Below are 27,905 nucleotides of genomic sequence, written 5' to 3' on the forward strand. Positions count from 1 at the left end.
CGGCCGACTTCGGCTCAGGTCGTGATCTCACCATTTGTGAGTTCAAGTCTGTGTCAGGCTCTGTGCTGACAGCTCGGAGCCTGCAGCCTGCTTCGGAATCTGTGTCTCCCTCTCTCTCTGCCCCTCCCTTGCTCACCCTCTGTCTCTCTCTCAAAAATAAATAAACATTTTATTTAAAATGTTTTTAACATTTATTTATTATTGAGAGAGAGAGACAGAGAGAGAGGGAGACACAGATTCCGAAGCAGGCTGCAGGCTCCGAGCTGTCAGCACAGAGCCTGACACAGACTTGAACTCACAAATGGTGAGATCACGACCTGAGCCGAAGTCGGCCGCTTAACCGACCGAGCCACACAGGTGCCCCTAAAGCACACTTTAAAAGACAGTTTTGCAAGCATTTCCAAGTAGATTTTATTTATTATTTTAATGTTTCTTTTTATTTCGAGATAGTGTGAGCAGGGGAGGGGCAGAGAGAGAGGGTAAGAGAGAGAGAATCCCAAGCAGGATCCGTGCTTAGCATGGAGCCTGCTAAACATGGAGCCTGACACTGGGCTTCATCTCACAACCATTAGATCGTGACCTGAGCCAAAATCAAGAGTTGGGCACTTAACCAACTGAGCCAGCCAAGGCGCCCCAATTCAAGTACGCCTTAAAGTGAATTTGTGGGCCATTAAAATGACTAAATATTTTAATGATGTAAGTTAATTTCCAAATTTGAAAACTTAGTTTGGCTTCCATTAAGATGGTAACGAAATACAGTAATATTAATTCATGGGATGAAGTTTTTGTTAATGAAGAGTGTAGAGCTTTAACTTCTAGTGACAGCACACGCTCACCAGGCTGTGAACCCACCCTCGTAATTTCAGATCCTCTATCTGTTCCAATGGTCTAGGGAAAAAGTTAATTTGAGAAAGATTCCCAAAGTTAAATAATTTAAAGAATAGCTCTGATATTTTGGGAAGCAGAACTGAACAAATTTTGTTACATTTTGCTTTAAAGAAGTACCTTAAGTTTTTGTTGAAGGAGTTTTATTTCCATTTGCAGAGTCTTTGTAGCTGCCTGGGCTGCTAACGTCTTCCGGTTCTCAGTGGCCAACTGCCGATTAAAGACTCTATTGTTCAGCCTCAACTGTTTTTCCAAGCTCTGAAAACAGTATATATTTTAACTCTTCTGTAACCAATGTAGTATTGTTAACAAAGTTCAACTGTATTGGAACTAATTGCATTTACGAGAAGTGCACAGTTTTAACTTAATACAACTTTAGCGCACGGCGGGTGCAGGGGACATATGTTAGAGCTGAACATAACCACACGCACAAATATAAAAGCCGAAAAACCCACATATTCCAACTCTAGAGAATAAATATGTATGGAACCCAATGATTTTCACTCCCCTGATTTTGATTAAAAACATAACCTTTGAACACTTCCTGAAAATTAATAAATATAACCAACGCCATGCTTTAAAACTCAACCCAGGTAGCTGTGCCAACTCCAAGACCTGCTAACGCGGCAGGTGCGCACCGGGCCCTGGCCCGCCTCGTCCGCCGGGGGGCGGGCCAGCAGCAGGGCATGCGTGAGTCTGGGATGCCTGGTCCCGGAAGCTCCCGCAGGGGTACAGCCCCGCCCCTTCCCCCCCCCCCCCCCCATAAAGGAATTCCCTGTCAGGGATTCCCTCCCCAGGGATTAAAGGAATTCTCAGACCAGGAGAGGTTGGGCAGCTGCAGGCCATCCGTGCCCAGGGCTCACTGGTGCGCGGGCACCTCCTCAGCAGTTTTTTTGCAGAACTCTTTGATCTGGACTTTGACAGAGGCTTGACCAAAAGGCCTTTTCTTTCCTTTTGTCTTTTTTCCCATTAAGTGCATTTCCCCCCATATTAATATTAATACTCTGTCATTAAAGAAAAGTGGGCAATATGGTAAGCTGAGAGGATGAAATAATCAGTAAAAATCCCAGTCCCCAAAGTATTAACACTAAAGAAAAATACCGACATGTTTTGTTTGGCTCGTCAACATTTTCTCCCCCAGCAAATGCCCTACAACCAACCAAATTTCTCACACAACCAAATGCTTCTGATAAGAAAAGGGTTCTTGAATTCTTTTTGGTTTTGGTTACAGCTCCAAAAAACATGAACTAATTCACATGTATACATAAAAAATAGGTGAGATACAACTACATTTACTTGACAGACGTGAGCTAACATGGGTCCGCTATTAACACAGGAGGCCAAATAATCGGACTTTTCTACATTATTTATGTGACTGAAAATGCGGCTGCTCGTCATTTTCTGTAGTTCACATATCCACTTCATGGGAGGAAGTTCTCCTTGAAAATAGAGGATTTTTACCAAAGAAGAAATAAATAATAAGGAAGTGGATGAAATGAACTTGATATTTTCTTATTATTTCAAGTTTGTAAAAAATACTTACCTCTCACCATCATTTAAATAATAAGGAATTAAACAGTAACCTAATTTCATTTATGTTTATGTCCGTAGAGACCAAGAACTAACACACAAAAAATTCTCAGTATAATCAGGATGTTCCCCCAAATCATCCCTCATAGAGCAGTCTCCAAGACTTTGACACCCACGTGCTAGTCTAGAAAATCAGCCCATTCACTAGATGATTTTAATTCCTTTCCCCCTGCTCAGTTCCCAGGAGCATTCTCCGGGAAACACTTCTGTTTCCAGCCTACCAACAATGTCTCTGCGGTAGTGACTAGACAGCTGACCAGGGGGAGTGCAAGGAGAGGGGCTGGAGAGATGCGGGGGGCAGGCTTTTAGGGAAGCGGGTCTTTAATAAACAGATTCGAGGAGAAGAAGGTTGGCTTCTAAGAGGTTTCACACAACCCAACCCAACACCTTTCCAGCACATGAGCACACTTACAGAATGGTCATTTCCAGACGAACGAGCCTGGCCACAACAGAAGGGACATCTCCCCCTGCCCCGCCCCCTGTCCCCCCCCCCCCCCCCCCGCCCCCCGGCACTGGATGCCATCACTGGTGTGGCCTGTGAGCAAAGCAGCTGGGAATGCTTCACTGCATGGGGGCAAGTGTGACACACGTGTACTCTGCATATCGTTCTTGGGACATTACAATTTCTAGGCTTCTGAAATACGGACCTGTATTTTTTTGTTGTTTGCCTCTGTTTTCGTTGTGAGAACAGAGAATTTTTGAGTGAGTTCTTCCCTCTCTGCAAGATTTTTGTCTTCAGAAAGCCTCTGCAGCTCCTGCAAGGAGTCTTTAGTCTTCAGCAGCTCACTGTCGGTTTCTCGAAGTTTCCTGGATGCACTTCTTTCCTTTTCCTGGGATTTCCTAAGTAGCTGCCTTAAGTTTTTGACTTCATTCTGATGTTTTACCATAATTTGAGGTAGATTATTTTGTGAATTCTCATATTTCCCTATTGCTTTCAAGTGCCTAAGCTGAAGATGTTTCAAAAATTGGTTTTCTATGACCGTGGCTTCCAATTTACGACGTATATCACATAGTTCGTTTTTGAGCTCTTTAATCTTCTGGAGCCTTGCTGAGAGGATGCGATGAGTCATAGCATCTCTTCTTTGGGCAATCACATTGTTCTGAGCATTTAAAAGTGGCGCATTCCAGTTGTGCTTTTTTTCAACTGAGATTTCCTTCTGGCCTGCGTGAGCAGATAATCCAGTTTGTTACTAGTCATATAGATAGAGATATGCAGATATGCGCATATGTGTTACCCCCACCTGCACCCCGCACACATACAAGGCGAACGAACATGTAATATAGACGTGCTTCAGGTAGGGACTTCATATATAGACACCTCGTTTCAGGTCAGTAGTCGTCTTTTTTACAGCTAGGGATTATGACTCATTTGTCTAAGGTCACAGAACCACAAAGTGGCATAGAATGGATGGAAAACCAGGCTTTCTTTGACTGTAAAACCTGTACTTATTTCTATTATTAAAGTTCTATTAAAAACCACAATAATAGATAACATTTACTAAGGGCTTACCACATGTTAAACATTGAACTAAATGCTATATGTAGATTATCTCATACAATCCTTCCAATAATATGTTATGAGGCAATTCGAGTGTCACATGAGAGCCCAGTGTTATATATGAAGATCTCCTGTATTCAAAAAGAGCCTTAGATGGGGCGCCTGGGTGGCGCAGTCGGTTAAGCGTCCGACTTCAGCCAGGTCACGATCTCGCGGTCTGTGAGTTCGAGCCCCGCGTCGGGCTCTGGGCTGATGGCTCGGAGCCTGGAGCCTGTTTCCGATTCTGTGTCTCCCTCTCTCTCTGCCCCTCCCCCGTTCATGCTCTGTCTCTCTCTGTCCCAAAAATAAATAAACGTTGAAAAAAAAAAAAAAAAAAGAGCCTTAGAAAGCCATTGAACTGCTTAGACTGTGTGTACGGATATTCCATTTCTCAGTAAATCCAACATAGCTAAGTTTTCCTGTCACCTTGGGCTCTAAAGGAAGTAGTTAGTTGGCTTGTATTCAGAAGTCTATTTCAAACAAAATGTATCTAAACAATGTCACATCAAGCTTATGTAACTGAGTTGTGTCAAATGTATGTGTAACGTCACTGCATTATTATCCCATTTTATTTTATTTTATTTTATTTTTTTTTTTTAATTTTTTTTTCAACGTTTATTTATTTTTGGGACAGAGAGAGACAGAGCATGAACGGGCGAGGGGCAGAGAGAGAGGGAGACACAGAATCGGAAACAGGCTCCAGGCTCTGAGCCATCAGCCCAGAGCCCGACGCGGGGCTCGAACTCGTGGACCGCGAGATCGTGACCTGGCTGAAGTCGGACGCTTAACCGACTGCGCCACCCAGGCGCCCCTATTATCCCATTTTAAAGATGAACAAACTGATGCTTCGCGACATCCCTGCTTGATGGGCACACAGCTAGTCAGTGGTGAAATGGAACCCATGTCTGTGTGCCTGTGCTACTGCCCCATATGTATGTGCATTTGCATGACATTTACATGTGTTTATGTGCATACTGTGTACGTGCGTGTGCACATTAGTATATCTATATTCTTTTTTTAGTTTATTGATTTGTATTGAGAGAGAGAGAGAGAGAGAGAGACTGCATGAGCAGGGGAGGGGCAAAGAGAGAAGAGAGAGAGAATCCCAAGCAGGCTCCACCCTCCCAGCATGGAGCCTGACTCAGGGCTTGATATCATGAACCGTGAGGTCATGACTTGAGCTGAAATCAAGAGTCAGATGCTTAATCAACTGAGCCACCCAGGAGCCCCTAGTATATCTGTATTATGAGAGAGACTGAAACTGGATTCTAGAATCTAAAAAAAAATATGGTCCTCATCCTGGAGAGAGAAAGCATCTAGTGGCCAGTGTCACTGGAGTCCTAGCCTTAAGCTGTTGCCCACATGTGGACACGTCACCTGAGACACGGCTTAATATGTTTGGTGTAGGTGGTGGAAAAGGTGATTCTGCCTGTGATGGAAATCACGAGCCAACAGAAATGGAAGGTGCTTCCTGGGGACAAGGCATCTCAATTGTGACTGTGACAGAACACATAGATGTGGCAACGATTACAGTATCCGTATCACATCAGTAATCAATGGGCGGTCTTTACAACTGTGCCCCCACAGGTCTTTATTTTCCCACTGGGAACGATTCAGTAAAGGCTGTGGTTGAACGTTTGAGTATTTTGGAATAGGTTTTTGAGCACATTGAAAATTGGAAAGCAGAGGTCAACCTCTGAGGCTGGGCACTGGCTGGGAAAGGCCCAGACCCAGGTGAATCAGGCTGGATTAAAACAGTGGGTGGGGTGGGGTGGGGACTGTCATGTTCTACACCACGTCCAGCATGACCGAAACTTGACTCCCAACTTACAATGTCTCACTACTCTTGGGTGATGTGTTTCCCGGAGGAGAGAGGGCTCTCCCTGAGACTAGAAGGATGAGGGTGCTGGGTTCTGTGGGCTGTGGAGGCTTATGTCCCTGACATATGCTGTGCTCAAGTGACGGGAGGACAGAGGCAGCATGAATGGGTGCTTGGGGACTAATCCCTGTGGCCATGGGCACACCTGCCAAGGTCCCAGGTTGAGATGTACATACAGGGCACGTGTACTTTGAAAACAGGAGGTGACCCCATGTGCTTGGACAAGGAATGTTTGTGATGCAAATGAAGGACCAGAAGCCCTTCCCCAAGTGTCCGGTCTGTGTAAAGCCACCCAAACTCCCTCCTTCCCCCAAACACATCTGAGACTGAGTTGTTTGCCTACCCTAGCTGGTGCTTGGGGGAGGATGAACCAGATTTACTTGCTTCAGAAGATAAACATACCACTTGTATTTGAGTGACATAGAATAAATTTATTCTATAGACATTATGCATACTTGTATACTAATCAAGGTTATGGAAAACGGAAATAGAGTTTAGTCCTTAATGATTTTGCATCTCATTATACTAACCCCTGCCTGGTAAGAATGACCAAATTTATCATTTCTATCTCATTTCATGTAGTGAGGCAGATTTAGCCCAATGATTAAACTACTCTTAATGAAGTGACAAAATTAATTTTGGCTGCTCCCAATTTATGACCAGGTGTTTTGCATAAAGAACTCAATAAATACTTGTGGAATAAATAAATGAGGAAACAATTTTTAAAAGTTAAATTGTCAGGCACTTAGAACTCAAAGTGCAGTTCGTGTAGAAATAGTTTTATAAATGCTAACAGCCTTTCATACAGCCCCACGGAAGTGTAGAATCAATACAAAGTGTAGTGTATAGATCTATGATCCCTGTCATAAAACCTTGGAGCCAGACTGTTTCTGAATTATTATTATTATTATTATTATTATTATTTTGGTGCATATACAGTATTTCCCATAGAATTTCCAGTAGGGCTGGGAATAGCATACTTTAATCAAAGAATATTTTTGTGAAATATGTGGCTATTCACACTAACTGAAATAAAGATCAGTCTCATGTTAGTTCAGATCTGGTTTTTGTTGCTGAATCAGTTTAGGTACCAAAGATATAAAAACTGTTTGTTTTTCAGAGTTTTGTAAATTCAGACGTGGATAGGGGATCATAACCACGATGGAGCCTAACCACGATGTAGTTTCTGTTGTGATAATCTCTTCCAAATGCCACAAACAGACTTCTTTTGACAGAGTCCCATGTGACAGAAGGAACTAGGCTTTTCATCTTCTACCCTCGGCCTTGACCGTGAGCATAAGACTCCTACCTCTCTAGAAAAGGAGCTTTTAGCCTTTTGAGAATCTGGTGGAAGCTCATGGGTCCTTCTCCCTAGAAGAGTTCACAAATGTAAATAGACACAAAAAATGCAAAGATTTTCATGCAGCCCAGAGATACGCGACTAAGATGAAGAATCCCTACCCTATAGCTGGGAAGAAGGGGACCTGAAGGTTCTAGATGACTCTGAGGTAGCAGAGGGAGTCCTAGGCACACCTGGTCACAGGGGGCTGGCGGGGGGGAGACACGGGGTACACCTGACAGCAGACATGCTCTCCACATAGTATTGACGTAGTTTCCAGCTGTTCACTGATGGCAGTTCCGATGGCCACAGCCGAAGAAAGTTTCAGCCATTTCCATATTAGGAATATTTATAAGCCCAGGGTTGCCTAAAATGGGAGGAGGTGTTCACAGTCTGGGCAGGGAGGCAGGGAGTGAGGTCAAGGACATCACAAGGCTACTTCCATTTGGACAGTTAGGAACTGGTGTCGGTACTCTTACAGTCCACAAGGGAATGAATGACCTTGTTAACAGCCTTTTGAACCACCTCTGTCTCAAAAGATGATCTTTGCCTCACCGGACTTGTAGACCATCCTCTTGGGGTGCTGACTCGGGTATTTACAGTTCATTGGCCATTCAAACCTTGATTCTTCAGCTGGGATGCGAGGCAAGAGGCCAGCAAAGTCCAAGTGTCGTGGTACTCTGTAACAAGGCCACCTGTTAACTAAAAACGGAACTAACCTCACTAGTAGGCTCCAGCAGGGTAAGTTGTACAAGAGGGCTAGGTTTTTTGTTTTCAGCCTAACTTCCTGCCATCTTGTAATCATTCCCAATTTCTCTATTTCCTTCCATACAAGTTCATTTATAAACACGCATTTGAAATAGGGGACAACAATAAAACTGAATAGGGACGACTTCAAATACTAGGGCATTAAATAATAATGTCATTGGGAACAGAAGGTTGGTCTTGCTTGGGAAATTTTGCTTCTTACCTTTAGGTTGGGAGACTTTAGAGACATATGTTTTCTTCTCGTTCTTTTTTTCTCTAATCGTAGTCTTCTCTAAATAATTATAATTTCTATTACGAGCTGTTTCAGAACATTCAGAGAGAAAGTCTTCTGAATAATCACAGGGAGAACTTAAACTTCTGCAGGAACACTGAGATCTGCTGTAATCCACACTCCTATCAGAAGCGTGACTGGGGCTGCCTCTTGAACAGTCACCTGCGTCCTGGGTTCCCGTGCACTCTGCAGACCTCCTCCTGGGTCCTAAGGCCACACAGGGGAGGTGCTCATCTACACTTGTTTCTGCTGGATCAGCCGGAGACATAGCAAAACCTGATAGGAGAAAAGTGTTTTCAGATTTATAGCTATTGACATTAAAATGAACCTCTGCTTTATTATATTTAACTATAAGTGGATCATTAGGAATGGGAAACACCACATCTTGTGGAAGTATTTTCTGGAAAAAATCTCAGTTGGGTTTTGTTTTTTTCTTTGACATAAAATGTAAGACCCCTGAGACAAACTTTGGTGAGACTCTATTCACAGGTAATACAAGACAAAGTTCACATCAGAGGACAACAATGACAGCAATTTGTGAATTAGTGAATTGCATCTTCATTCTCTAAGAATGTTGCAAGATTTTTGCCTTGAAGAAAACGACCGTACTTGGTAAGCTTGGATGGCTGGTATGAAATGCAATACTTAGGAAATTCAGACATATTTGTGGAGATGGACATACTTTTATTTATTAGTGATGAAATCACACTTTTGAGATGAAACATACAGCATAGAATATAACAAATTAATCTACTACTTTTTTAGAGTTAATACTTGTTTTAAATTAAGAGTAATAGTGGATCCCAGGGATATAAACTTGATCCATAATTACAAGGCTTGTCATATTTTAATTAAAAAAATGTGCTTTCCTTTCTGTGCTCCATTTGGACTATTATAACATGAATAGGACCTCCCCCGATTACAGCTACATGATGACAGAAAACAATTCAGGAAAAAATGTGATTTGCATGGAAAATTATCCCATTGTTGGAACATTTCTGAAGACAGTCCACCCAGTGGAAAATTTACATTTGTTTAATAAAGAACTGATCATACTTTTGCAGCTACACAAAGACCAAACTTTTATAATAATGGATTTGGAAAAATCAAAACCAAGTTTGTCTAATTATATATATATTTTTTTATTTTTATTTTATTTTTTTTTTCAACGTTTATTCATTTTTGGGACAGAGAGAGACAGAGCATGAACGGGGGAGGGGCAGAGAGAGAGGGAGACACAAAATCGGAAACAGGCTCCAGGCTCTGAGCCATCAGCCCAGAGCCCGACGCGGGGCTCGAACTCCCGGACCGCGAGATCGTGACCTGGCTGAAGTCGGACGCTTAACCAACTGCGCCACCCAGGCGCCCCAAGTTTGTCTAATTATTAGAAATTTAATCATTCAATGTGAAAAATCAAAACCTTACTTGGGAGTTAAACAAGACTAAAGTGGACTTCGAAGCAATGTGTTTAAAAACTAAAAATGAGGGGCGCCTGGGTGGCGCAGTCGGTTAAGCGTCCGACTTCAACCAGGTCACGATCTCGCGGTCTGTGAGTTCGAGCCCCGTGTCGGGCTCTGGGCTGATGGCTCGGAGCCTGGAGCCTGTTTCCGATTCTGTGTCTCCCTCTCTCTCTGCCCCTCCCCCGTCCATGCTCTGTCTCTCTCTGTCCCAAAAATAAATAAACGTTGAAAAAAAAAATTAAAAAAAAAAAAAAACAAACTAAAAATGAAATGAAATTTGATGATGTGATCCTAATTTCTCATCAGGGACGAAAAGCTACCATGTAGTCCAAAGTCCTTGTAACCAAAGGCCATGACTGAAAAACTAATTAAGACCCAGACATAGTCACTTTTATTTCGGTTAGATTTCGTTCAAATTAAGTGCAACAGAAGGTTTAATAAACATAGCAGGTCTTCATTTGTAGGTCAGGAATGTTTTACTGCAGTGAATTACTCCCCAAAGCAACGTCACACATCACTGCAGGGTTCTATGCATCTAGAATAACTTCTCGGCACTTTGCTGCTAGCACCTGCTTGACATTCAGTGAAAACAAAGGTACTGTAGTTTACTTCCACTTTATTTTTAAATTCTTGGTATAGAGCCTAGGCAGTAGTATTGAACTTGATTCAGCTGAATAATCTGTGTGACCAGTAAGGCTAGATGACAAGGTCTCTCACACAGACTCTCCTACACACGCCCCACGAGGTCTGCAATCCTCCATCCAGATTCTCGTTTGATCTAAGGACCCTGGGAGACGTGATGGCCCGCAGCTAAATTCACACTCCCTAAGAATACAAAAGTTTCACAGGAAAGTTAGTTCTCTAAGGTACAATGAGTCCAGCTCCAAGATAGCTCAGGACAGCGACTATACTATACGTAGCTTTCACATGCCCTTGTCCGTGGTTAATATACAAAGACTAGATTCCAATATACACAAGCTTTTTTTTTTTTTTTTTCTTTTTTAAAGTAATCTCTGGACCCTACCTGGGGCTCGAACTCACCACCCCCGAGATCGGGAGTCACATGCTCCACTGACTGAGCCAGCCAGGTGCCCCTGTACCCAAACTTTTGATACTGTTGGTAAGCCTTTAGTCATCTGACGTGAGAATTTAAAATGGACAGAATGTGAACTCAGACACAGGAGGCTCTGGAATCCTCTATGATGCCGCTGCAGGAAGGCACAGAACACCAGTTCTGTTTTGACAGCAGTTCAAAACAAAGGAACCCATCTCCCAGGTCTTTACAGGGGTTATTGTTTTCATTCAACACCCCCACTTCTTCTGTTTCATCAAGAAGACAGAAGAGAAATGAGCTGCCACCAGACCCTTCCCAACAGGGATCTAACATCACTGGCTCTACTGAGAGTTTTTGGTTTTTTTCCCGAGTCAGCTTCTGCCTCTTTCTGCATTGGCTGGACTGTCAAGCTTTCTCCTCTTCTGATGAAATACATGAGGCAGTTCACCATCTCCCTACTACAGAAATCTTAGCCCAAATAATCCTAATAACATTAGTACTGTACTTCATATTTAGTGAGTGTTTTTACTTCACCCAAGCTGTGTTTGCATCATCTCATCCTGGCCACGTGAAGGGAACAGGCTCAAGCAGGTTAAGCAGTTGTCCCTGTTTTCTTGCTTCCAGGTCAGGACTTTTTTCATTAAGCATTACAACTGCAAACATCACACTGGTGGTAACATCACACATCTAGGTAAAGAATTGATCTTTCCAGATGCATTCTGCCATGTAACAGTGGGTAGATGCACAGGCAAAGATCCTTACTTCTGAACCTTTGCAGATGGATTAAGAAGAGACCAAGTTGTTGGTGTACAAGATCCTGAAGGACCAAAAATGCTCTGCTGTGGCCCTCATGGTCTTGCCTGTCCTTGACCCTAGGAGCTGTCCCTCCTCACCTCTTCCCTCTCATGACTTTAGCCCCTAACTTCCTCCATGCATCTTTTTAAATCCAAATCACTGCAAGAAGCCAATGGCTGGTAATCTGTGAGACAAATTTTTGACCAGTTGTTGGCTGACCTCTGCTGCTAAAGCCCTGTAAAAATTCCCTCCTCCTTGGGAATGCAAGCTGGTGCAGCCACTCTGGAAAACAGTATGGAGGTTCCTCAAAAAACTAAAAATAGAACTGCCCTATGACCCAGCAGGGGCACTACTAGGCATTTATCCACAAGATACAGGTGTGCTATTTCGAAAGGACACATGCACCCCCATGTTTATAGCAGCACTATCCACAATAGCAAAAGTATGGAAAGAGCCCAAATGTCCATCGATGGATGAATGGATAAAGAAGATGTGGTATATATATACAGTGGACTATTACTCGGCAATCAAAAAGAATGAAATCTTGCCATTTGCAGTGACTATGTGGATGGAACGGGAGGGTATTATGCTAAGTGAAATTAGAGAAAGACAAAAATCATATGACTTCACTCATATGAAGACTTTAAGAGACAAAACAGATGAACATAAGCGAAACAAAAATAATATGAAAACAGGGAGGGAGACAAAACAGAAGAGACTCATAAATATGGAGAACAAACTGAGGGTTACTGGAGGGGTTGTGGGAGGAGGGATGGGCTAAATGGGGAAGGGGCTTAAGGAATCTACTCCTGAAATCATCATTTCACTATATGCTAACTAATTTGGATGTAAATTTTAAAAAATAAAAAATAAAATAAAATAAAATTCCCTTCTCCTTCCTCAGAACTCTCATTTGAGACAGCCATCCCAGTATTGTAGGATACAGGCTTAATTCAAGAGTGTTTTTCATTTACAGTCACAAACTGCCCAATGCTATAAGAGTGGGAGTGTGACAGTCGAAGGTGGTGGACAACTTGAAGGCAGGCTGACGTGGGCTTGAACCTAAGTCTGTCAGTTAGTGAAGTCATATTGGCCACCTATAAGACATGAATAACAACACCGATTCCATAGGGTTATCACAGGGAGAAATGAGATACTGTTTGTAAATATCTATCACGGCACCTGTCCCATAGCACGCCATCAGCAAATACTAGTTGCCTCTTGGAAGAGTAATTCTTGAACACACACCAGGACCCTCGAGGGCCCTGCTTGTGTCTTTATGTGAGAGATGCAACCAAGAGTCCGTTTGTTTCCACATCAACTATTTTACTGGGAACAATTGCTTGACAAATGGCATTTGACTGAAAACTCTCTGAAGACAGAGACTGTGTCTTGTTTCTATTGTAACTTCAGGCCACCCACTGCTGCCTCACAACCAGAATTTGTAACCACTTGAATACGGATCACCACCATCACCCCTCTACACTGTATGTCAAGCACAGAGGCAGCAGCTTCCATACGGCGGCTGACTTCATCATGCACAGCCCTGTGCAATAGGGATCAGTCATCGTATTTTACTGTTGAGCAAACTAAGTAAGGCTCAGAAACGTCAAGTAACCAGTCTGAGGTCACAAAGCCAGTGAGGGGGAGAACTCAGTTTTTAGGCCAGGTCTGTCTGCTGGGTTTTTTTCACCGTACCATACTACTTGACCCCAAATGGACATAATTTGACCCAACTTAATTGTCACTGCAACTGTAAAATGTTAAAGTATGTCAAGACCTGTGATAAACCTATGAGGATCACTCACTCTTCAGCTTTTCATGTTTTACCTCTAGTCTAGAGTCCAAAATCTGAGACTATATTGAAACCAATCACGTATCCCTTAACCTTTTAGATTAATCAGTACAACTCACTCAGAATCTGACATGATGGAAACAGTGAGAGATACAGATAAGGAAGTTAGTGTGAAGGAGTGTTTTTTTTCCATTCCTAGATTAGAATATTGAGGTTTGGTGATGTGCTTGTACTCCATGTACAACTTTTTTAAGTTTATTTTTATTTTGAGAAAGAAATAGAGAGCAGGTGGGGGAGGGCCAGAGAGGAAAAGAGAGAATCCCAAGGCTCTGAGCTCTCAGCACAGAGTCCAATGCTGGGCTTGAACTCACACATACGAGATCATGACCTGAGCCGAAGTCAAGAGTTGGATGCTCAGGTGCCCCATACACGTACAGTTTTTTAAAAGAAATATTCCCAGGGCTTCTGGGTGGTTCAGTTGGTTGAGCATCTGACTTTGGCTCAGGTCATGATCTCATGGTTCACGGGTTCAAGCCCCATGTCGGGCTCGGTGCTGACAGCTCAGAGCCTGGAGCCTGCTTCCGATTCTGTGTCTCTGTCTCTCTCTGCCCCTTCCTTACCCACACTCTGTCTGTCTGTCTGTTTGTCTCTCTCTCAAAAATAAGTAAACGTTAAAAAAAATTGAAGAAAAATAGGGGCGCCTGGGTGGCTCAGTTGATTAAGCGTCCAGCTTCAGCTTAGGTCATGATCTCATGGTTCATTAGTTCGAGCCTCACATCAGGCTCTGTGCTGACAGCTCAGAGCCTGGAGCCTGCTTTGGATTCTGTGTCTCCTTCTCTCTCTGCCTCTCCCTTTCTCACATTCTGTCTCTCTCTCAAAAAGAAATAAACATTAAAAAAATTTTTTTATTAAAAAAATAAACTAGTCCCTCTGAATCACATGCTTACATAGGGCTAAAACGAGTTGATTGCCCCATGTCTGATACAGCAGAGAACTAGCCATCCTGGTCTCTTTGTTTAATAAACATTGATGTAACAGGAAAAAAAAAAAGGACAAAATTCTAATTGAAATCCATTGGAGCCAAATAAGCCTTAATATCTATAAACAGCCTCGCTCTTAAAATAATTCTGTGATTAAAATGTACTCTAATAGAAGGCTTTATAGGTTTAGCTATGGAAAAGAAGGTGGATTTGAAGTCATTATTGCTCTCCCCATATAGATTTGCAAGAGCCATAAGCCTCTGTTTTTGGCTGAATTGTCCAATGTATACAACCTCCTGTGGGTCTCTATTTTGCAAGGTCCCTATAGCTAGGAGGCAGTAACTATAGCTCCTTTAAAATGCTTGAGAAAATCGCATACAATTAAAAACATCCCAGTGAGAAGATGCCATATTAGCAAAGTTGTCCGTAATCTTTCCTGCTCAATAATTCACCGAATACAATCGGTATCATTTCCACAGGATGGGCCAAAATGCAGTCTTATATAGAAAGTATTTTTGTGAGTGTGTGGGATGGGTGGGTAGAAAATTCATCATTGTCACCAATTATCTAGTGGATGTACTGTCAGCTTGTTTTCAATAAATTTCTATAGAACATGGTATGAGACAGTTATTTTACTCTTGATCACTATTAAAATCTAATCTATTTCACTGAAAATATAAGCAACTTCAGATTAATTAATGGGTTCACTGATCACTCTCATAATTAAATAAGCACAAATATCTAAGAATTACAAGCTGTAATTTCAATCCATATCCTTAAGATGTTAATTTTTTTTGTAATTTACTAAACTTAAGAGTTGTCATAAATGTTTTACACAGTGCTATATTCTTTTGAAACAATACATTTACAACCTGGTACAGCCAGGAGATGAGCTGGCTGTCCCAGTGATTTCCTACAACTCATGAATGTCAGTTGTTTATTAATATCAGCTTTTAGGTAAACTTGATGTGCTTCTTTCTGCTGTAACAAATAGAAAGGCCATTGTTCTTAATGTTAATAGCAGTCTTCGACAAAAAAACGGTCATAAGAGACACAGGGGACCAGAGGGTTTCCTATGAAGCAGTTCAGTAACGATGGTACCAACTTAATAAACTTAAATGAGTTTATTAGGTGAGTCACCAACATTTCAATCATCATTTTTAATGCATCCAGTAGGTCAACTTATTTGGCTTACTAAGAGTATATTTAAGGAAACAAATTCCTAAGCAACTGAGATGCAACTGTTTTTTTTCAATCTTTTATTGAGTACATAGAAATACAGTATGAAATGACATATGATAAACTGCACATATTTAAAGCGTACAATTTGATAATGCTAGACATGTGTATATACTCGTGAGACTACCACCATGATCAGTAGAGCCTACCTACAAAGTTTCCTTGGACCCCTGTGAGGTTCCTTTCTCCCATCCCTCCCTGCTCCTCCCTTTCCCTCACATGACCACTGACTGTTTGGTCACTCTAGGTTTGCATCTTCTACAGCTTTCTATAAATGAAGTCATACAGTATGCACTTTTGTTTGGCTTGGCTTCTTCGCTCAGCATAATGATCTTGAGATTCATCCAAGTTACTGTGTATATCGGCAGTTCATCCCCCCCCCAATCTCATCCACAGTTAGTATCCAATTGTGTGACCACACCACAATTTGTTTATTCGTTCACCTGCTGATGGACTTTTCAGCTATCTTCACTGTTGGGCCATTACAAATAAAACAGCTATGGGCATTCATACCTGGGTCCTATGTATGGACATAGGATTTCTTTTTTTGGCGGGTAAATACCTAGGGGTGGGTTGGCTGGACTGTATGGTGAGTGCATGTTTAACTTCTTAAGAAGCTGCCAGACTGTTCTCCACAGTAGCTGCACCATTTGGCGTTCCGGCCAGCGGTGCATGAGCTCCCGCTGCTCCACATTCCTGCTAACACTTGATATGGTCACTCTTTTTAGTTTTATTTAGAAAAAAATAATAAATAAAATAAAAGCCTAATAGGTCTGTTTAGGGATACCCTATATGGCTTTAGTTTGCATTTCCCAAATGACAGATAATATTGAACATCTTTTCACGCGCCCATTTGCCATCCTTGGGTCTTCTTTTTTGGGGGGATGGGGCGATGAAATCTTCTGTCCATTTGGTCAAATCTTCTGTCCATTTGTAAATTGGATTGTTGGTTTTCTTATGGCTGTGTTTTCAGAGCTCTTTTATACTCTGGACATAAGTCTGTTACTGGATACATGTTTGTAAATATTTTCTCCCAGCCTGTGGCTTGTGTTTTCATTCCCCTAAAAGTGTCTGCAGATGTTTTTAATTTTGATGAAGCCCAAATTACCAATTTGTTCTTTTACTGATTCTTCTGGTATTGCATCTAACACATTTTTACATAGCCCGAGGCCACAAAGATTTTCTCCCAGAAATTTTATAATTTTGTTTTACTTTGATCCATTTTGAATTAATTATCATGGGTCAGAAATTGGCCAGAGTTTTTTTGTTTGTTTGTTTGTTTGTTTTTAAATAAGGATATTTAGGGGCTCAGTCGGTGAAGTGTCTGACTTCGGCTCAGGTCATGATCTCGCAATCCATGAGTTCGAGCCCCGTGTCGGGTTCTGTGCTGACAGCTCAGAGCCTGGAGCTTGCTTTGGATTCTGTGTCTCCCTCTCTCTGCCCCTCCCCTGCTCGCACTTCGTCTCTCTCTCTCAAAAATAAATAAATGTTAAAAAATAAAAAAATAAAAAATAAATAAGATAAAATAAAATAAGGACATCAATTGTTCCAGCACCGTTTCTTGAAAAGACCAACACTTTTTGCACTGAATTGCCTTTGTACCTTTATAACTGAGATGCCGTGTGTGAGTCTATTTCTGAGCTCTCTCTGGCTCTGCTCATCTAGTTCTCTATCTTTACATTGACACTTTACACACCTTTCTTGTTACTGCAGCTCTATAATTAATCTTTTTAAAAATTATTATTTTTTTAATGTTTACTTTTGAGAGCGAGACAGAGTGTGAGTGGGGAGGGACAGAGAGGGAGACACAGAAGCCGAAGCAGGCTCCAGGCTATGAGCTGTCAGTACTGAGCCTGATGCGGGGCTCAAACTCATGAACCATGAGATCATGACCTGAGCCGAAGTCAGATGCTTCACCGACTGAGCCACCCAGGCACTCCTATAATTAATCTTAAAATGGGATAGCATTAGTTCTCCAACTCTCTTCTTTCTTTTCAAAGTTGTTTGGCCATTTTATTTAGGTTCTCTGAGTTTCCATGGGAATGTTAGAATCAGCTTGTCAGTTCCCTCAGAAAAGCTTCATGGAATTGTCATTGTGATTGTGAGTCTACAGATAAATTCATGGAGAACTGACACCCTGACAAAAACAGCTCTGGTTTGTTAGGCCATCTTCTGTAGTTTGTAGTGCATAGATCTCTTACATATTTTTTTTCAGATTTATCCCTAACTATTTCATATTTTTGATAACTGCTATTATACAGGTGTTGTTAAGTAGTATTATCTTTTAATGTCAATTTCCAATTGTTTGCTGCTAGTATATAGAAAAACAATTGATGTTCGTGTATTGATGTCGTATCCTGTAAACTTGATCATTGGTTCTGGTAGCTGTTTTATAGATTTCATCACAGATGATGATGTCATCTGTAAATAAAGAGGGTTGAATTCTCCTTTTCTAATATGGACCCTTTCATTTCTTTTTCTTGCCGGACTGGTTGGCAGAATCTCCAGTGCAATGCTGGACAGAAGCGTTGCTAAGAGTTGATGTCCTTGTCTTGCCTTGGAGCTGAGAAGGAGACTGTCCAGTCTTTCACCATTAAGTGTGATGTTAGTTGTAGGTTTTTCCTTTATTAGACTGAAGAAGTTCCCTTCCATTCATTATTTATCTAGGGAAGTAAGGCAAATCTTGAGGGAAAAGTGGGAAGAGAGAGGTTATCAAGAGAGAGGGGGAATAAATAAAAGGGAGAAGCAGAGAAAGTTAGGATATGAGGGAAGTCCATTTGGGGCTCCTGCTGAAAGTCTAGGGAATATCCACCAGGGAAACCCTTTCGCCTCCCAGCTCAGGAAGTGGACATCTGCCTCATCAAGCAGGCACTACATGCTAGAACACAGAAACAATGCTTTAATTTCCCAAACCAGTTCTATTCCTGAATCTTTCTGTAAGAACCACTTTGGGCTCCCTTAGATTCTGCCTGTACTATACTGGTTTTAGGAAAGGGTAGTCAGGCACTATCTGGAAGACTAGGAGGCTTCTTTGCTGGTTGTCAAGGGGCAGAGGCCGCATCCCTTCTGTTGTCTACTGAATGGTAACAATCACCTAACTGTAGACCTTCAGTCAGCTGGGGAAACCACCAGGTGATTCCTCTACATTGTCACTTTTCCTTCCCTAGAGAGCCCTGGAGCATGCCAGTGCCTCCTGTGATGAAGAAGGGAGTCCTCATACACCTTTCTGAGGCTGTCTTTGGAATGTGCTCAGTGTGAGTGGTAGCTTCTCAGATGGCTCCCACAGACTCCCACTTCCTGGGACTCATGTCCTTGTGTGATCCCCTTCCCTACAGTGTGACTCAGATGTCACTTTCAAGATGAGATTAACTAAAAGGCTTTGATTTCTGTCATCACCTTCTCTTTTTCTCTCACTTGCTCACATTGATGGAAGCCAACTGCTATGTTGTAAGCAGACCCATGGAGAAGTACACATGACAAGAAACTAAGGCCTCAGGCCAACGGCCAGTGAGGAACTGAGACCCTCAGTTGAACAGGCTGTGAAAAACAGAATCCTACCACCAACTGCTGGAGTGAGTTTGGAAGCCTGGAACTACCCCCAGGTGAGTCTGGGGATTACTACAGCCCAAACTGACGTGTTGACTACAGCCTTAAGAGACATCCTGAGCCAAGGAACCCAGCTATGCCCAGATTCCTGACCCAGAGAATAATAAATGTTTGTCGTTGTTTTTCCATCCAGTAAGTGTTCATTTGAAATTGGAGACAGACTTATGATAGACAGAAAACTTCTGTGTCAATCTACTTTAGGAGGTTACAAAATCAACAGTGATCTTGTAGAACATGGGAGAATAGGATTTAATGCTAAATAACTTATTTAGGTGAACAGATGCTTTCTAGAATGTTTACTTGATTCTGAAAAAAATCTATATAATGCCATATTTTCTCTATCTCTAATCCATTAATTTTAATCAAATCATGATCTTGCAATAATTTTTTGGAGTGGTGGCCAACCACACTATTGTTTTAAGCTGTTAAGTTTTTTGGGTCATTTGTTACACAGGCATAGATAATTAATACACTCAGACATGTCTTCTCAGGATGGTTCAGTTACCAGAAGAATTACTTGAGCTTAACATAAATTACACTCACTAAGGACACAGAACATTCTTAGAATTTTGGAAGTCTCAGGACCCCAGAACTGTTCTATAATTTCTATCTGTAGGACCCAAATTTGGGCCTATTTGGGTTCACCTGTGGTAATTCCATTCTTTTTCATGAAACGGAGTCTGAGAAGTCTCATCAACAATGTCAAAGGAACTGTATTTTTGGATATTACTAGTCGGCAACGAGATGTGCCATGAATGCATATATCAAGCAGCTCTCTGGAATATTCAGTCTGTTAAATACCAGTTTTCTCACTGATCTGTTAAAGATGGATGGACTGGTGACTAGTATCAAGTCCATAAATACCCTTTTAAGTTGATGAAACTGTTTTTGTGTGTCTTTGTATTAACATAACTGGTCTTACCTCATTGTTATTAATTAAAAAATGTATGTAGGCTCCACACATGGATTTCTGATTATGTGGTGCATTATTGAAAAATCAAAGTCTTAGGCCAACCATCTAATGTTCTTCTGAGTTTATTGACCACTTAATTAATGAAAATGTCCAATCAAAGAACGTTTACTTAGTGTCTACTAGGCACTGGGGTTATGAAGAAAGCAAACTTCTGCCTTCAAGGATTTAAAAATAAGCCGTTAGTAATTATGTTATTATTCTTACTATAGAGTAAGCATACTAGTTTTTGATATACTAAGTTTATGGTGGTGTATAGTTCAGATTTTGGCAAGATTTATATTTTGAACACTAGTGTTTACAGTATAAAAGTTCCTGTTTGGGGCACCTGGGTGGCTCAGTCGTTTAAGGGTCCAACTTCGGCTCAGGTCATGATCTCACAGTTTGTGGGTTCAAGCCCCACATCAGGCTCTGTGCTGACAGCTCAGAGCCTGGATCCTGTGTCAGATTCTGTGTCTCCCTGTCTCTCTGCCCCTCTCAAAAATAAATAAACATTAAAAAAAGTTCCTGTTTTATTGCTCTTGAAGCATAATTGCACATGTTTCTATCATGACAGGGTTGATAGTAGTTTCTTTGCTGTTATGACTCAGGAACACAACTTACAATCAAAAACACGGCTTGAATGGAGAGAATGTGACCCAACTGATGCTATGCTTTCCTGGAATGCGCCATGTAAAGGCATGGCTGCCCAGAACAACAATAAATTTGTATATCATGTTCTTTTAATTACAGAATTGGAAAGAAAAATGTTCAAGATCAAGATGCACATTTGAATCATTTGAAAACTACATTTTTTGTGTGTAGTTGTCTTCAATTCTGCTTTCGCGACAAAGCAGACAAAAAAATATGCCAAAATGTTTTAAAATGAATTAACGCATACCTGCTGTCCTTCATCAAACGTTCCTAAGATGTATGACAATTAACTATACATTCTGAGTGGACGGTCCTTCACACCACAGTATTTAGGAGGTCTCCAGGGTAGTAGTTTTTGACATGTTTTGGTCTCTTTTTAAGGAAAGAATATACTTCAAAAAACCTAGAATAACATTACAAAAGGAAAATGTCAAGATGTCACAAGTGAACATTTATATGAGAAGAATCAGTTACAAGTTTTGAATCGGTATTGATTAATTTATATCTACTCCTTTGTATATGGTTTGCTGTCTACTCCACACACTAAGGCTTCTTATCAAAGCGAATCAGCTCTTCGCAGTTGATCAGGAAATGGGATTCGAAGGAGCCACAACAGGGCAGCGCCTCTGAAAATGTTGTGGGTAGAACAAAAGGTTGTGTGGCTCAACCTGCCTGTTCTTTCTCTCCAGTGCAAAGTTGAACATGAGTAACCAAAGTTTTTGGGTTACCTGTTACTTATCTGCAAACAACAAAAATAAGGAAAGGAAGACTCTCCTGGTACTACTGGTGGGCACTGGATCTTAATTTAGAAGCACTGATATTCCAGACATGGTATTATATATCGCAACTTGCTCTTCAACCGTCTCACAAATTACTACATTCTTGGCTATTACTACAACCAGAAAATCCCAATTCTTTTTTTTAATTTTTTTTTTAACATTTATTTATTTTTGAGACAGAGAGAGACAGAGCATGAATGGGGGAGGGTCAGAGAGAGAGGGAGACACAGAATCTGAAACAGGCTCCAGGCTCTGAGTGGTCAGCACAGAGCCCGACGCGGGGCTCGAACTCACGGACCGCAAGATCATGACCTGAGCTGAAGTCGGCCGTATAACCGACTGAGCCACCCAGGCGCCCCCAGAAAATCCCAATTCTTAAAGTAAATATTCTGTAGTGAAGCTGTAACGCATTCAGGAGAATGATTTAGTTTTCAAAGGTTACAACTAGGTTTCCCACCCCAAATTATCGTGTGGGGAGGTAACTGTATTCTTAACCAGTCCTGCTTTATGAAAAACAATAGCTGACGTTCAAGTTTTCCCTCTTTTCTGATCCATTCTCAACACTCGCTACTTCCTTTCCCACTTTACTTTTCCCTGTAGCAGGGATCATTATCTGACACAATCTGTATTATTCTCCTTTAGCTTATCCGTTGCCTGACTTCCCCACTGACATGTGCTTCTTGATTACAGTATGTTGACTGTTGTGTCTACTGCTGCAGCCCCAGTGCCCAGAAGAGTTCCCAGGGAAACATAAGTGTTCAACAAATATTGATTAAGTAAATTAATGGTGAGAGTGCTTCTTTCTTAGCTCCCTCAATTCCTGTCTCCATGCCCATTACTCCTGACAAGCTTTGCACTGCTGCTGACTCAACTTAAAATGCCCTAAGTGCCCTTTAAATGAACGCTTTTCCAATACGGTAAACAAATAGATGTCTCAAACTCAAAAGCCAGCCTCATGCTTACTAGTGAAACATGAACGTACCCTCCCGCAAGGACTAAGATAAGGATGCCCACTATCACTTCTGCGAATGAATACTGTCTTGGAGGCAGCAGGCAATGAAATTAGATGTGAGAAATAAGAGGAATAAACATTAGGAAAGAAAAGCCCAATTATATACTGTGCAAATTATTATCATGTGCAGACGACATGACTGTATACTTAGAAGACTCTAAAAACACTCTAAAGAATATTTAATAAAACTGTAGTTAAATGGATATAAAAATCAATCTTTTTTATATGCAAATTAAATTTTTTTTTTTTTCAACGTTTATTTATTTTTGGGACAGAGAGAGACAGAGCATGAACGGGGGAGGGGCAGAGAGAGAGGGAGACACAGAATCAGAAACAGGCTCCAGGCTCTGAGCCATCAGCCCAGAGCCCGACGTGGGGCTCGAACTCACAGAGTGCGAGATCATGACCTGGCTGAAGTCGGACGTTTAACCGACTGCGCCACCCAGGCGCCCCATTTTTTAAAAAAAAATTTTTTTTTTTCAACGTTTATTTATTTTTGGGACAGAGAGAGACAGAGCATGAACGGGGGAGGGGCAGAGAGAGAGGGAGACACAGAATCGGAAACAGGCTCCAGGCTCTGAGCCATCAGCCCAGAGCCCGACGCGGGGCTCGAACTCACAGAGTGCGAGATCGTGACCTGGCTGAAGTCGGACGTTTAACCGACTGCGCCACCCAGGCGCCCCATTTTTTAAAAAAAATTTTTTTTTTTCAACGTTTATTTATTTTTGGGACAGAGAGAGACAGAGCATGAACGGGGGAGGGGCAGAGAGAGAGGGAGACACAGAATCGGAAACAGGCTCCAGGCTCTGAGCCATCAGCCCAGAGCCCGTATATGCAAATTAAGATGACTTAGAAAATAGATGAGGGACACCCGGGTGGCTCAGGCGGTTAAGCGTCCAACTTGGGCTCAGGTCATGATCTCGAGGTCCGTGAGTTCAAGCCCCGCATCGGGCTCTGTGCTGACAGCTTGGAGCCTGGGGCCTGCTTCAGATCCTGTATCTCCCTCTCTCACTGCCCCTCCCCCACTTTCACTCAGTCTCTCTCTCTCCCAAAAATAAATAAACATTAAAAAAATTAAAAAAAAAAAAAAGAATTAGCACTGATTCAGAAGAGAGGGTGTTTGCTCTAAAGAAAAGGCATCTGAATGACAGTAGCAGACCTTCCAGTACGGCTGGCTGCTTGATGTCAACTGTCTAAGGTCTAAAGTTAGCTCACTGTTCTCAATAACTTCTAAGATCCAGTCCAGCGTGAAAAATCTGTAAATTAAACATATGTACATATATCAGAAATTTCAAGCCTTGATAATGTGAAAATGTGTCATGTTCAGCGTTTGGCTGGTTATAGACAAGCGATGTAGGTTTTGGTCATTTTACAACTTGATATTATTTATTTTTTGACAAAAACTTTGAATTCATTCCCAGACCGAGTGTCCCCAAGAAGTGCTTTTGGGATGACAAAGGAGAAACCGGGCCTCTCTGCTCCCACCAAGTGGTGGCTAATGCAGTTCACCGCCTGACGCTAAGAAACCAAATGTGAGTTTAGGGCTACATTTCTAGAAGTGTGCATTTGCAGCTCCCCCTCTTGGCCACGGCCACATTTCCTTCTAATTTTCAGTGTTGACCTGGTAATTTTTTCCTAGAATTTTTCTTCTATTTTAATAAATCGTACTAAAATACCCTACATTTGATATATCTCACACATCAAAATGTTCATTTCATTCATTCTTTCAACACAGATTTGGGAGCTTTCTGTGCACCAGGAACTGCATGAGGTGTGGGGGGTGTAATGAACGCAAACAGAGATGTTTCTCTTTTCATTGGGGCTTTCATGCTGGCAATAAAATAATCACAATAGTGACTGTTGTAAATGTTTTAGAGGAAAGAGACACAACTCTCTGAAGCTACATGACAGAGAAACCTGACCTGGACAGTGACCATGGAGGTTCTAGAGAAGGACCATCCGAGCTAAGACAGGCCGGTGGGGGCTACCCACACAAAAAGGAATGGAGGGTAGGAGGGAAGTACACTGGATAGAGAGAGTAGACACTTTCAAGGCCTGGTGGGCGGACGAGGCCCATTGGCTGGGTCCCAGTGGTCCCAGAGCCTCCCGAGGTCGGTGGGGGTGAGCCGCTGCAGGCTCACAGGAGGGCAGGTGTATGATTTGGGTCACTAATCCAAGAGCAATGAGAAGCTAGCAGGGAGCAAAAGCAGGAGGCTGGGGAAGAATGCCATCATTTGCTCTGCTTTCTGACGGTCACTCCTGCTGCAGTGTGGAGTGCAGAAGAGACAGAAGCCAGAGGAGAGGATTCCGGAAGGCTGGAGAAAGAAGGTGGCAGCTTGGGCTAAGGTGCCAATGGCGACTGAGAAGTGAAAGATGCACGGGAGACAATGTCACCAGGGTTTGGTGACCTGCCGGATGCTGGGGGAGCGAAAAGGCCAAGGAGGAATCCTTGCTGCCAATGCGAGAGGCCCCGGCTGGGAGGGGTGGTGGGAGACTGGTCTTGGGCACGTGGAGCTGGTGTCGGAGACGTATTAAGAGGAAAGGCCATTCCGCTTGCCGGACATATGGGTCAGCTCAGAGGGCCCAGCTGGAGGGATGAAGTTGGGAGTCCACACGGATGGGGATTCACGTAGATGGTGTGCATAGATTTGTACCCGATCTCGGATTATGGGGGGCACGGGAGAGAACGCGATGAGAACAGACTGAGCTCTGAGGAACTGCAAGACCAAGGAGTCCCTGAGAGGAGGGTGAGGCAGCACGGTAGCGGGAGAAGCAGGGGGGGGAGGTGTTTGGGGCGAAGAAGCCAAGGGAAGACAGTGCTTCAAGAACTGGGAGCAACAGTGTCAAATGCAAATGCTGCCGGAAGACCTGCCGGAAGAGGCCTGGCAATGTCGGATCAGTGGCTTTTGTTCTGTTACGTGGAGATGAGGGCGGAGGGCAGATGAGAGCGGGCTAAGGAATGAGACGCAAGGCATGGGTACACGGTAGGTGGCAATTCTTTAAACAAGTTTGCCTGTCGAAGGGAACGAGACCTTGGGCAATAGCTGAAAACGAAAGGGAACGGGGGTCAAGGGAGATTTTTTTTTCTCTCTTCCGGGATGGGAGACTGGAGCATGTTTAAAAGCCAAGGGCAAGAGCCAGTTGAGACACAACAGGTGACAGCTGATAGTGAGGGCGTAGGTTTCGGACAAGCAGGTGAGGGTGGGATCCAGGGCACAGGGAGGGTGGCCGGGGATAGGACGGACGATGTGCACATAGATGTAGGTAAGGCTTGCAGTTGTGGTGGCTGGAGCTTGAGGAGATTCCTGTCAGACAAGAAGTGACGGCAAGAGGGGGAGGTGTGAGGTCAAAGTTGAGGTTTCCGATCGGCAATATCGTGTGGACCCTCCATGAGTAGCAGCAACCCTACCCTGCTACTTTGGCCAACTGGAGCTTCCCTTGGTGGAAAAAGAAAAAGTGGGGCCTGGGGGTTTACGACTGCCAGGGTACAGGTGCGTGGGGGCCAGGAGCTCCCCGAGGGCAAGGACCTGTCCTATCAATCGCTGCATCACTCTGTGCCTGATGGACTGGAGTACCAGTGCCCAGGCACTTACTACCAACATGACCAGCACTGGGATGATCATTGATCTCCATTTCAATTCACCTCTTTTGGTGCTTCTCTAAAAAACCAAAGATGAAAGAGAAGGGAATAAACAGAGCCTAAATTCCTACATGCCTTCTTTTTCTCACTTAAAAGGAAGCTCCGGATTTTTTTTTTTACTCTTCTGTACAGCCAGTTTTAAAGTTCTTGTCAAAGTTCAATCCAGGGACACACTCAGGTACCCAAGAAAGCTGAGGGGCATCTTTCGATTTTTAGCTTGTTAATAGTAAGGTGTTTATGTAGCTTTGGCTACCTGGTTTAAAAGCTGAAATCTTCAAAATACATATTAAAAATTATTTTCATCTATGGAAACTATGAAATTCCTATCTTTAAAAGAAAGCCTTATTCACTTGAAACAACAGAAAAAAGGTAAGACTTTCTACATGCAAGGGAGGGAGGGCACACATAAGCACAGAGACCAATTAAGAGGCTACTGAAATAATCCAGGCACCAGAGGATGGTGGCCTGGACCTGGGTTATGATACTGGGGGTTTGAAGAAAAGACAGGATTGTGTCACCTATTCAGAGTACATTATGAAGGATGTGTTGACAGACTGAACGTAGGAAGGAGAAAGACGTTACTGGTTTCCAGTAATGGGGTGGGTAAAAGTGTGGGAAGACCAGGTGTGAGGGACTGTCAGGGGGTGCCTTAGACATCCAAGTACAGACGCAGGCAGGCAGTTGAGTACACGGGTCTCAAGTTCAGTGTTAGGTCAGGGCTGCAGATAGATACTTTTGGGGCTCATTGGCATTTAGATAGGATTTGAGCCTGACACTGGATGGATTCGTGTAGGGAGCCAGTGTAGATAGAACATAGGTTCAAGGTCATGTTCAGCAGTGGAAAACCCCATCCTAAAAAAGTCACCTGTTGGCACGAGCCTAGCAATGAAATGTTAAAGCGCTGAGGGGAAACTGGACAAAGAGCTCCAAGGCTGAGCGAGTGAGGGACACACACTGCGGAAATTTCAAAGAATTCCCATTTCCACGGGCTGAGGATAAGGAAACGTCAGCGCTGAGGTTAGACCGGTGTGGGAGGGGCGGGGAACTAAAGCAGGAAGGTAGACACGAACCTGCAGGCATCAGTTTCAGACAGCAAAAAAGCATCCGGCGAAGGCCTGCAGGTCGGGGATGAGGGGTGAAAGCGGCCCCGCGCTACCGCTACGGGGGTGAGGGTGGGGGTGGGTGGCGGACAGGACCCGGCCCCTTTCCCTGGCGCCTGGCGGTACGAGGGCCGGTCGGCTGGGGCCGCCCCTGACCCAATGCCCCCGGGCGGCCAGTCCGCGTGGCGGGCCCGCAGTCGGGGGACAAGGAATGGGGGCGCGGCGTGGGCGGGTGAGGGCGCAGGCCCCCTACCCGGGCTGGGCGGGCACGGCTTGGGCAGGCGTCGGCGGGCGAGAGCCTAGGCCCCCTACCCCGGCTGGGAGGGCACGCCGACGCCGGCTCTTCACCAGGCGGCGCTCTGCGGGAGGAGGCGGCCGGCGGCCCGGCTACGTTACTAACGAGAGCGAGGCTGCGCGGCCCTGGCTGAGCAAGGGGCCAGGGCTGAGTGACCGGTGGCACCGGAGGGCCCGGAGGCTTGAACAGGGGGACCTGGCTGAGACTGTACAGGGCAGTTACCTGCTCCGCGCGGCTCCCGCGGCCCCCCGACTCCCGCGCGTCGCCTTGGAAACCCG

At 43.4% G+C, this 27,905-nt stretch overlaps 1 protein-coding gene across 1 annotated transcript in view; it reads right to left on the bottom strand.

Moving 5' to 3' along the window:
- LCA5L (lebercilin LCA5 like) overlaps positions 1 to 27,905 on the bottom strand; it is a 50,059-nt gene extending 22,154 nt beyond the window's left edge. Inside the window, exons 1-6 of the mRNA XM_030329589.1 lie at positions 27,850 to 27,905; positions 21,049 to 21,204; positions 8,201 to 8,545; positions 7,786 to 7,932; positions 3,123 to 3,637; positions 1,006 to 1,143 (exon numbers count right to left, since the gene is read on the bottom strand). Of these exons, the coding sequence (XP_030185449.1) occupies positions 1,006 to 1,143; positions 3,123 to 3,637; positions 7,786 to 7,932; positions 8,201 to 8,537 (1,137 nt within the window). The 5' untranslated portion in view covers positions 8,538 to 8,545; positions 21,049 to 21,204; positions 27,850 to 27,905. The remainder of the gene's footprint in view (positions 1 to 1,005; positions 1,144 to 3,122; positions 3,638 to 7,785; positions 7,933 to 8,200; positions 8,546 to 21,048; positions 21,205 to 27,849) is intronic.

The sequence above is a fragment of the Lynx canadensis genome, chromosome C2 (assembly GCF_007474595.2).
Source record: "Lynx canadensis isolate LIC74 chromosome C2, mLynCan4.pri.v2, whole genome shotgun sequence".
NCBI lineage: Eukaryota > Metazoa > Chordata > Mammalia > Carnivora > Felidae > Lynx > Lynx canadensis.